This window comes from Cyprinus carpio, chromosome A11 (genome assembly GCF_018340385.1).
Source record: "Cyprinus carpio isolate SPL01 chromosome A11, ASM1834038v1, whole genome shotgun sequence".
Taxonomy (NCBI): domain Eukaryota; kingdom Metazoa; phylum Chordata; class Actinopteri; order Cypriniformes; family Cyprinidae; genus Cyprinus; species Cyprinus carpio.
This window is the reverse complement of record NC_056582.1, coordinates 22,173,549-22,185,651: the sequence shown is the minus strand read 5'-3', so window position 1 is coordinate 22,185,651 and position 12,103 is coordinate 22,173,549. Positions and strand designations below refer to the sequence as shown.

The 12,103-nt window shown below is 36.0% G+C and overlaps 1 protein-coding gene across 7 annotated transcripts in view; it reads right to left on the bottom strand.

The window, feature by feature from the left end:
- Positions 1 to 4,364: 4,364 nt before the first annotated feature.
- LOC109097433 (PHD finger protein 13-like) overlaps positions 4,365 to 12,103 on the bottom strand; it is a 12,150-nt gene continuing 4,411 nt past the window's right edge. For all 7 annotated transcript variants that reach the window (XM_042766796.1, XM_042766797.1, XM_019111073.2 and 4 more), the window contains 2 exons: positions 7,012 to 7,702; positions 4,365 to 5,975 (listed from right to left, as the gene is read on the bottom strand). In XM_042766796.1, the coding sequence (XP_042622730.1) occupies positions 5,749 to 5,975; positions 7,012 to 7,702 (918 nt within the window). In that variant the 3' untranslated portion in view covers positions 4,365 to 5,748. The remainder of the gene's footprint in view (positions 5,976 to 7,011; positions 7,703 to 12,103) is intronic.

Below are 12,103 nucleotides of genomic sequence, written 5' to 3'. Positions count from 1 at the left end.
ACTTCATCTGATCTCTTCAGGTGTCTTTATATAAATGCAATTTGGATTATGTTATTAGATTCCCAAAATTAAGTAATTAAATATTACACTTTAAAGTGCTAATAATCAGATTACAGTTACTTTTTTATGGATTACATGGTTACATATTATTCATACAATGGCAGTAACATTACTTATAATTTAATGATTCTCCCTAATTCTTCTTTTTTGTCTTTTACATTTTTAAAATACATTGTTTTCATGTTTATCAATGTTTTTTGTTTTTAATTCAGGGATTTGCAAACGGTTTTGTCAGCCAAACCCCTTAAAATAAAATATTTACTCATAATGTCTCTGATGAAGTTAATATTTAAAATATTTTGCCAACATATTTGCATGATTACAGTTATGTGATGTCGGTTAATGGCCACATTGATAGGCAGGTAAATAAATAGAATTTTTTTATATTTTTAGTGTTAAAGTATTTAAATTATTTTTATTTAAAATTTTTATGATTTCATTATTTTCTTATCAACTCACAAACCCACTGCAGTTCTTACATTAACCCCAGTTTGGGAAACCCTGGTGTAATGTAAAATTTTATGTTAATATCAAAAAATTTAATATATTTCACTTCCCTCTGCTTTTTTATATCAATATGGTAGGTTTAAAACAAGTTTGATAAAATAAAAAAGTAATCTAAAAAAAGTCAGAATACATTTCTGAATACAGAATACATACCTAAAATGAGTAACCTACATTACGTTACTAACGTTACTTACTTACAGTTTTCATTATGTAATCTGTAATCATTAACAGACTACTATTTGTAAGTAATCCACCCAGCTGTGTGTGTTTTATTTTGTTTAACACATTCATTTTGTCATCATTTGCTATGTCCAGCAAAGTAAACCATCAGATTGAAGGGTGATTCTCAGAAAACTGTATTTTCTGTAAGCTTTTTTCAATGTAAATGTAGGTGTCATACCAAAAAAAAAAAAAAAAAAAAAAAAAAAAAAAAAAAAAAAAGGACACTTGGAGACTCCAAAAGGGACAACAAATAACCAAATTATTTGAGTCCATATAATTCATAAATTTATGCACACCATGGAGAGGAGAGGGGAAAAAACATTACAGAAAAAAATTCTGTACATTCAGAGTATGTGTAATGAGCTTGTTCTCATTTTAGAAAAGTTCAAGCTGCGATACTGAACAGGACCACATGGAGATGCCAAATAACCCTAAACCAACCTGACTGCTACACACTACAGTACACGGATCAATTCAGAATGACTGAACTTTAGATTAGGGTGCTTTCGGAATGATTGTTTTTATGTTCAAACATAAGGATGAGACGCGAAAGACGAAATCGCCGACAAATGCCCGAAATCACAGGCAAATCGTTGCTCGTTCACGCGAGTGACAATCACGCAGTGTGAATGAGCAAAGACGCGATCTGAGAGAATCGCCGACGAGTCACCGACGCCCGTGAGATATTTGGTATGCTAAATATCTGGACCTGTCGGCGATTCAAAATCATGCTGTGTGAAAAGTGTTCTGACTGAAAAACTACGTCGGCGATGACTGACAGCCAATGAGAGAGCAAGATAAAGAGCAGCGGGGAGTTCGGGGAGGAGTTATAGACCACAATATCAGCAAGCATGGCTTCGTTTCAGAAAAAGCCTTCTTCTCGGTCTATGTGGACCCAAGAAATGGAAGAAAAATTAGTAGAAATTTCGCAGGAGCACCCGTGTCTGTTTGACGTTTCATCTGAGCTAGCCCAGTCTCACGTGAGAACTCCGGTCTTGCATGCTTGATATCGCGTTGTTTCCCTTGTCACATCTCGCGTGTGTTTGGTTGTGAAACGTAGTTTGCATGCCAGACAGAGTTGTCGGCGATTCTTCTTATTGTAAAGTCATGCAGTGTGAAACCTTCTGTCGCCGATCCATCGTGCAGTGTGAACACAGCAGCGACTGAATGCTGGCCGAGATAGTCATGCAGTGTGAAAAGAACAGTGACCCGACTTCTTTGAAAATCGTGCAGTCTGAACTCGGCTTTACACACGACAAACTAAAACAAGCACCGTGAATCTACTTAAATGTGTCTGTGCATAAATACAATGTGCGATCAGTGTGTCGATTTTACCTTGGTTTTAATCCTCATCCATCCAATCTTTACTAGAAAGACGCTGGTTTATTTTATCCAACTGAAATCATACAGCGGTAGGTTGTTTTGACGTTCCGATCAGTCTGTATTTCAAACAGCGCGACCCGTGAGGGAAACAATCATAGAATATGAGAGTCTTGTGCTTTAAAGCGAAACCCACAATGCAAAGAATAATTCACTGAAAATGCAATGTGAGTCTCTATTCTCTCTGCAATCTCTGATGTCATCAGCCTGTTCTTTTTTTTTTAATTTTTTTTTAACATTAGCGCTCTTTTGAACTGATTGTTTGGATGCATTTGCTTACTGGATCATTGGACAGAAAAAAAAAAACTATCTTTAGTGGTTTAATCTGATCTGATCAGAAACAGAGAAGCGAAATCGTGTAAAAGGGTTAGAATCGAAATTTCCGCCTACCAGGTTATATGTGCTTTCGCCATAGTAGATGATCAGTGATTAACTCAGAGATTGTCTTACTACAGGGAGATGAGAGGGTCTGTATTGCTTACTGTAAAACATGTTGGAGATTAGCTGATACTGTGATAGGCTGTTGATTCGTGATAAGCTGTTTCCTCTAAAAAGCTGTTTATTTAGCGTAGTGAAGCCTCTGTTCTCCTTTCCCACGTAAAGTTACTGCCAAACCGGAAGCGTTAGCATTAGCCGTTCCTCTCTTTTGGCTAAAGGTTGCAGGCTTGCCTTCTAGTGGCTTGTGGCTCCAGTCTTGGTTAAAATGATCCGAGATCAATATTTGAGCAAGTACATAACCAGCCAGTGTTCAAAACTATCGCCTTACTTTAGCCCGATTCACAACGGTTATCTTATAATGTTTTCTAATTTGAATGGTATGGGTAGGTTTTCGCGGGAAATTCGAGCATGGCACTGCGTCATTACGTCACGTCTGTAAACAAAGAAGTTGTCCGGCTACTAGACTATCGCACGTGAGGATCCTGCAGGTGACGGATCGTTTATAGCCTTTTCTCACAGCAGCTGGAATAATTAAATCTATCATTTTGATGGCGGATTGTAATCCAGAACACATGTGAATGAAATTAAATTATATTCCAGTTATAAATGTGCTTTTGATTACAGATAGCCTGGGATTACAAAGATATTTGTATTTTAAAGACAACCAGTTCGAAGGGAGCATACTTTGCTTTTTGGGGTAAAATTATGTATGACAATTAGATTATACTGTGCAGAAATTTAAATCTACATGCTAATACACACTATAAGTCACCAATGGTTATGTTGTTAACATAAAGAATTTGAGAATAAAGTATAACGATAATAATAATTTGCACGGTTTGATGTGATATGAGCTAACCTATCTTTAGATTTAATCACCATTGGTAGCGAGATTTATTTTAATGCTTTTTTCCTCAGTAGGTCAGATTAAACGTGGCAGACTTGTTACTTACTTATATTTCATATATATATATATATATATATATATATATATATATATATATATATGAAACAAGAACTTTATGACTCTTGAATAGTCATTAAAATCATCATCTCTTTATTTACAACGGTTTACATGAAGTTTCACAGAAACCTCTCTCTTTCTTTTCACTGGACTCACCATAACAGTGTGAGCTCAAACTTTAGCAGTTCTTCTTGCACACAAACAGCCCTGAAATATCAGCCATACGACACAAACACATGGATTGTACAAAACAAAATGTACAGAACCATCATCCATGATCCCTTGATAAATGTTAAAAAGAAGAAGAAAGCATCAACATAAACTATTCAATTTACAAGTGACACTTTTTACCACAAAACAATGAAAAGCTAGCTTGTTCAATAAAGGCCTACAAATTACACCTTTCCAAAATGTAATTTCAGAGGAAGACAAAATGTTCCAAAGTGAGAGTTAAAAGGATATCCAGTTTTAATGTGCAGAAAAAAAAGAAAAAAAAATCACTGTGGAGACTGTCCACTGACTCATCAGAAAAAAGACCTGGCCAGTATCAAAAATGATCAGTTATTTTTATGAACTATCAGCATTATTGGTCTTTATATATATATATATATATATATATATATATATATATATATATATATATATATATATAATGTGTGTGTGTGTGTGTGTGTGTGTGTGTAAAACATAGACTAAAGGGATTTACTTTTTATGGCTTAATATAAAAAAGGATTTATGGTCAAGCATGCAGACAGTAGTGAAAGTGGAAAGCTAACATAACACAATATTCATATTAAATGTGCCAAATAATTTATCTTCTCTGCAGTGTTTATCTCATCTAAAAGAACAGTACATTCTGAAGATGAAAACCAACTCACATGAGATAAAAAAAAAAATTCAAAATGTCTTCAAGAAACAAGCCTATGCTTTTTATGATGGGAGTGGACCAACTAATAGAACACAATCACACATTTTTATCTGAGCATGCCTATGAACATGAAAACAGATTATCAATCAGGTTAAACCGGTCACAGTGGTTAAAAAGAATTAAACGCTTATGAATGATTCCCAAGTGCTGAAAACCCAAGATTTGTAGACCAAATAATAACAGTTCAGTGTTTTGAATGTAAATAGGACTACAACTAAGTAAGCCTTGGCATTTCAGCATATACAGGCAACAATGTTCTTCCCTTTGGCAGTACATAGAATCTCACAAAACCTGACAAGAACATGCCCAAGTGATATTTTTCCACAAAATGTGCACTATTACTATATAACTAATGGGGTGAAATGTGACCTGGATATGTTTTTTTGTAAGATTCACCCAGTAAGAATATCCATCCCTTCCCTAACCTGTAATGACTCACATAATTTACATAATTAACATATTAAACATCATCCTGGAGAAAAACAAAATTACAAAAATATCAACCTGTTTAGTAAAACATTACAACATGCAAACAAAAAGTTTCTTGTTCAATGAAAGGCCAGAAAATGCAAAAATTATCAGGATTTATAAATCAAGAAATATAAATGACACATATAGTCTCTTATCACAAATTTGTTGCCAAAATATATATATATAAAAGTCAAGAAATACCACAATGTAGCAAGAACCGTTTCTGATGTTTCATTCCAAATCATCAGTGACTGCTGATGAAGACTTCATTCAACATTATCCAACTAACAGAACTCTTTCACTCATACACATTTGGTGGTCTCAGAAAAGATCCACACCAAATGATGAGTCTAAACACCTTGAACACTAATATCTCATGGTTATTTCATATAATATACATACTTTGACAAATACACATACTTTTGAAAGCTATGGGTACAAAGGGGAACCTCAAGCTACCCCTTTGTTCTTAAAAAAGTGCAATCCGACACCCCAGTCCCTTCTTTCCAGCACAACTGCGATTGTGTCTAACCTTTAGCTGTGTACCGTCACAACTGCAACTGTCCGGCAAAAATCTGCTCCAGTTAATGCATCATCCTAGTATTGATTGCCTGACGCAAACATTTAGGAAGGTGAGAAATATTAAAAACACAAACAAATACAGGTGAAGCAAGCAGGTCACTGATCCCTTCCTCATCCGAACTCTTGAGTCTCGTCTTTAAGAAGACAATTTTACGAGTTTCTGTACATGTGGATGGGCAGAACGAGAAGAGCGGCATCAGTCCAGAAGGTGTTTTCGAGAGCCCACTCTTGAGCGATTGGAGCGGCGAATGTCAAACTTTAAGTCTTTGCACCTCTGGCAGATGTACGTCTCAGGGACGTTGGACTTGCGGATTTTGGCACATGAGAGGTGGATCCAGGTGTTGCACTGGTTGCATTCGATCATTGCCCGCCCGGCGAACGGCTTCATGCAGAAACATGTCACTAGGTCCCAGGAGTCATCATCTGTAAAGAGAAAGACGGCAACTTTAAAGATATACGAATACAATTGTAATCTACTTTTGACAATGGCAGACTCCAAAAGGAAAAACTTCAAGCAAAGTACAAACTGAGGTGACGTCATTTCGAACAAAATTTTTTGGAGTCTGAAACTATGGAAGCTTGTTTCCGGTGACTCCAGGTGACTTTTTAACTTTTATTTATTTGCAATTCGGAGTTTATATCTCACAATTTAGATATTTTTTTTCTTGCAGTTTTGAGAAAAAAAGTCAGAATTACAAGATAAAAAGTCACAATTACCTTTATATATTTTTTTTATTCCATGGCAGAAAAAAAAACACAGAATTGCACAATGTAAACTCACAATTTACTCTAATAACTTGCTATTACAAAATATAAACTTGCAAATCTAAGATAGAAAAGTCCAAATTGTGAGATATAAACTTGCAATTATGAGAAAAAGTAATAATTACCTTTTATATTTTTTAATTCCATGACAGAAACCAAAAAAAATAAATAAAAATTTCAAGATGTAGACTTGCAATTACGAGTTTATAACTTGCTACTGCAAGATATAAACTAGGAATTCTCAGAGGAAGTCAAAAATGTGAGTTATAAATTCACAATGGCAAGAAAAAAAAAAGTCAATTGTGAGATAAAAGGTTGCAATTACCTTTATATTTTTTTTATTCCACAGCAGAATTGCAAGATGTAGATTTGCAATTACAAAGTTTATGATCAATAATTATGAAGAAATAAAACAGAACTGTGAGATGCCAACTCACAATTGCATTGTTTATAACTTGCAATTCTGAGAAAGAATAAAAATATGAACTCATAATTGCTCATAAAAATTACTCATAAAAGGACATAACTTTGAGATCGCAATTATTTTTTAAATTCCATGACAGAAACAAGCTTCCATCCAAAACAGTTTGTCAAATTGAAATTTCCAGAAAAGTTCACTCCTGCTGGTAAACACCTTCAGGTTGAAAATGAAACTTCGTAGTGAAGTTATCAGGGCCTGAAACGTCCTGCTTACCTGAATCCACCATGATGTCCTCATCATCCCCTGATCCATCCTCATCTCGAAACACCACCTGTTTCCCCTGACGGACCACAGTCCTTTTACCAGAAAAACCTTCTACCTTCAAGACTTCTGCCTCTTCTTGAGTTTGAAAGGGATTCTCGTCATCCTCCGACTTTGGACTTGAACTTTTAGAACCGTTCCAGCAAGGACGGCCCACATCAGGCTCCTCTTTACACATTGCGGTGGCCTGTGAACCCGAGGCAGGTTTTGAACACGTGCCAGTGTTTATTGGCTGGTCTCTACCCATGCCGGCGGTGGGTACGGGGATGCTGAGGTAATCTTCCGGTTCTTCTTTGATGGTACATCCATAATTAGAGATCTCACCTTCGGCACTGGTAGGAGTAAATGGGACGTAAGATCTCAACTCCTCATTCTTACACTTTCTCAGCTTCTTCTTCTTCTTTTTCACCTTGTCGGCCTTCGTTCGACCCTCCAGCAGAAGACCTGCTAATTTCGGACGCTTCTTAGGCTCTGAATCCTCGCTCGTGGGTCTTTTGAATCCAGCGAAGCTCTTGCGGTTTTTAGGCGGGGGTTCGTCCGGAGATGAGAGGCCGCAGCCCAGCCTCTGGTTCTCCCATCCGTCGCTGTCTGCAGTGCTGCCGGTGCTGTTTGGAGGACTAGAGCTGTTCCTCAAGTGCGCCTCCTGTGGAGAGCGATTGAAAACACTCATTTAACCACTACTTTACTGAATTTCTTGAATTAAGACATCGGTCTGAAGTCTGAAGATAAACGAACAGTGACCGAATAACTTCACTGCATGTTTCAAGAAGACTCATGGGCAAATTAATAAACAGAAAATCATCTACACCCACCAATCCTGCTGGTTATGGTGCAATATTTATAATGACAAGAAATGCAGACCACAATGGTGCAAGATGAAAATGCCTACTTACATTAAATAAGATGGAACATTTCACATTTGGCAGTATAAGAAAGGCTAAACAGAAAATATAGTTCCTTGCGCACCTGAATCATTCATAGGTGCATGGAATAAATGTTCAGTATAAACACTACTCACACTTGCATCATTATGACATTTTTATATAAACATTTCAGTCAAGTCTGAGATAGGTGAACTGACTGTAATATTGCTAATAAAGTTCAGCAGTGCTGGATTTAGAATTTTTTATTATTATTTTTATGAGTACGATAAAGTCTAAAATGTAAGAACATGCAATCATAAAAAATTTCCAGCATTTTTATTTTTTATTTTTTATAAGATCAATGATCAAGCACTAAGCATCAAACAATTAAATGAATCACCAAGTAAAACACAGGATTGCCAATACTTAAAGGGATAGTTCACCCAAAAATGAAAATTTAAATATATTGTTTATCTGCCCCGGGCGTAAGCAGATAAACAATAAATTTTAATTTTTGGGTGAACTGTCCCTTTAAAGAACGTGAACACCAGCACAAAGTGACTATTACAAACCAGGGTAAGAGAAGCAAAGTGCCAAGCAAAGCTTGTAGAGTCACTCCTAAAATTAAGAGCTACCACTTAAGAGAAACAAATTACTGGTCCTCAGAAACGTAAGCGTCTGCACAATGAAACCACACTCTGTAAAAATAAGGCACACAAATGTCAGTTTTATGAACTTCTGCTGTATGTTCAGACAACTCAAAACCTCCCCCTCATTTCTCTGTCAAACTGTAATCAGCTTTCTTGGTCACGACTAATGAGCTCAGAAGCGCATGGATCCCACATCAACGCTGGATTATTTTGATGCATTTCTCACAGGTCCATCTCTGTCTAACCTTACTTTTGTTTATACCCTCATTTACTGTTTGTTTCTTTGTTATTAAAGCCATCATTATTCATGCGCTATGAAGAGCTATGTCTCCTCTGTGCTCAGTAGCCTGCGGAAACAAAGCAAGTAGAAAGCAAAAAAATTAAAAATGAGACTGAATTAGAGGAACTAGATCAAATGATCTTTCTGAAAACATCTAAATAAGCTGAAAGGAAATGAAAACACATATTATGAAAGCACTAGCTGTTCCAAAACATAGTGAGCTGCCTACCTAGACATCATTTTAGACAACAGGCATCTATTGACGTGAAGGCTTTTTCAAGAACAAGATATCTTCAGAAAGAAGGCACTCCCAGAAATGTATTGCAACAAGCTCAATAAAGTGGGATATTTCTAATTAGATATCGCCAACTCCCAACTGTAAATGTTTTTGATGCCCAGTGCTCAGATGACAACGTGAAAACAAATTTAAAACTGTAATTCTGTCTGTGTTTGACTGTCAAAAAAAGACAAAAAAAAAGGCTGAGTTTTATTCCTGTACTGATCACTAAATTGAATCAACACTGAACTGACATGAGCTGAATAGTGACACTACTGTCTATTTAGAGCTGCTTTGAATTTGTCTCATATTCAATGACATTTGCATTGTTGTTTCTATTATTTTCCAGTAAAGCTGCTCTGAAACAATCTGTATAAAGTACTATATAAATAAAGGTGACTTGACTTGGGTTTTAAATACTTCTCCCTCCCAATAAACTGGTTTTATTATCATAATAAATAGGAAGTTTGACTATTTAGTTTTTTATTTGCTTAAAAGTAGATGTTTATCATTGAGTCATTTCAATCATTGTGTCAGTTGAGAGCTGAGTGTACCATGTGCTTTATGTTAGCAGTTAGGATGTTCCCGTAAGCCTAAAGTATACTTTGTTACAGCAGAATGCGTAGCCTTTCAAAGTATACTCCATTTGAGGTATACACAAACACAGGTGGTCACACATGCGCTCTAGAGAGCTTTATCTTTGTCTAGTGTCTGCTCCATTTTTCTCCAGAAGTTATGTCTGATAAAAATGTCTTTGTACTCTTTTAAACTAAAGTTGCAGCTATCTCACGACCCTCTCCCCCAAGCTCTTGTCAATGCGAGTGTCTGTTGTTGTTGCAGTCTCCGCTATTTTGTTGTTGTTCAGTCTCTTTAGTTTCATCAGAGCCCGTCAACATAGAGCCTTCCCACTCCCTATTAAGTCCTATTGTACCGAATTTTGGTTGCAGTTCCACTGGGGGCGATCGCCATGAGTGCAAAATGAATGGGAGTCTATGGGGCTAGACGGCTAAATTTGTCCCTTTCACGCGATTGCCGTTGAGAAATCTCAGATCTGATTGTAGTTTTGCAAGTTCAACATGGGCTATAGGTCGAAATGTGAATGAACGAGTACTTATGTCCTTTCGATTTCTTACAGGTTGAGTTGTTGTTGCCCATAACACGCCAGCATTCTGCTAATGAACGTATAACGTATGACGTCATTGACATTTTAAAATACTTTTTTAAAGCAAATAAGTGACTCTAAAAAATCTAACAGCCAGCAATGTGTAATTTCTTTGCATCTCCTTTTGAATACAACATTCAAATTACTAGACAAAAAATTATATCCTGAGAAAAGTGGATTTTGAGGGGTATACCGCCATTGACCTCCATTCATTCTGCACTCGTCCTGTGAGCGCCCTCATTTGGAATCGGAGTGGAACTGCAACCAGTTCAGAAGCCGGAAGTGTATTGAGAGTGAAACTTCTCGCCATATTAGACATTCTCTGGTTTCATTTTCTATTGTGAAACAACAGCCCGGGACAGTGTTGCCACCTTGTGGAACAACTAATTAGTGCAAAACCAAATCAATGCACATGTACAACCTGTGCATACAGTCAGCGCATACCATTCTGGTGACGAAATTTGCATCATACGCTCTGTACGCAGACCCTTGCATATGTGTAAAAACCGAAGTATACTATGGCCTTAAGAAGGCAACTCACTGGGTTTTGGAACACTTGGGGCCAATGTTATGTTTAATCTGAGCTCGCGCACGGCCGCGCACTTCTTCCACCGTGGCCGCGCAGAAGAAATAATGTTCCGCGCACACGCATAAATGAGCTGGGAAAGCCATTTGCGAAAGCGAGATGAATTGCAATGCTCGGATAAACCGCTACAGAGTTGATATCACGATAGAGTTAGAACCGGTGAATGTGGTTAGTTTCATAGAAAAGGAATGTGCGGCAAATTAATCGCTGTAGAAACCGAATATTTTAATGGTTGCGTACGAAATAGCTCAAATCGTGCGCCGACGCAAACGCAATGACGTGAAATAAAACGTCATCATGAATTAAAGAAGAGCGGCTTGATTAAGTGCTGGAAATAGCGGATGATGGGCACAGAACGGTAACAAAACTCAGAGACATTTACAGTCACACACAGGTGTAGTTTACATAGCTATAGAAGAATTGACGTTCACGTTTTTTTTTTTTTAATATTTAACTTACAGATCTCAGTTTAAATGCTTCAGTTTCTATTCTATTCTATCAGTTTAAATGCTTCAGTTTCTATTCTATTGTATTCTATTCTATCAGTTTAAATGCTTCAGTTTCTATTCTATTCTATCAGTTTAAATGCTTCAGTTTCTATTCTATTCTATTCTATTCTATTCTATTCTATTCTATTCTATTCTATTCTATTCTATCAGTTTAAAGGCTTCAGTTTTGTTTTGATATTATATTATGTTAGGCCTATATTTATAAACCTAATAAATAATTGACCTTGTTTTTAATGGAGTGTCTGCTCATCAAGGATGTGTTTATTTTATCGAAAATACAGAAGAAAAAAAACAGTAATACTGTGAAACATTATTGCAATTTTCAATATTGGTTTCCTGTTTTAATATACTTTAAAATAGAATTTATTCCCGTGGAGCAAAGCTGAATTTTCAGCATCATTACTCCAGCCTTCAGTGTCATATTATCCTTCAGAAATCATTCTAATATGCTGATTTACTATCAGTGTTGAATCTGTTGTAATGCTTAATATTTTTACCTTATTTTTTATTTTTATTTTTGGAACATGTGATACTTTTTTCTTTGATTCTTAGATTAATAAAAAGTTAAAAAGAACAGCATTTATTCAAAATAGAACTCTTTTCTAAAAATATGTCTTTATTATCACTTTTTATCCATTTAACACATTCTTACTGAATAAAAGAATTAATTTCTTTAAAAAAAGAAAAAAATTACTGACCACAAACTTTTTAGTAGTG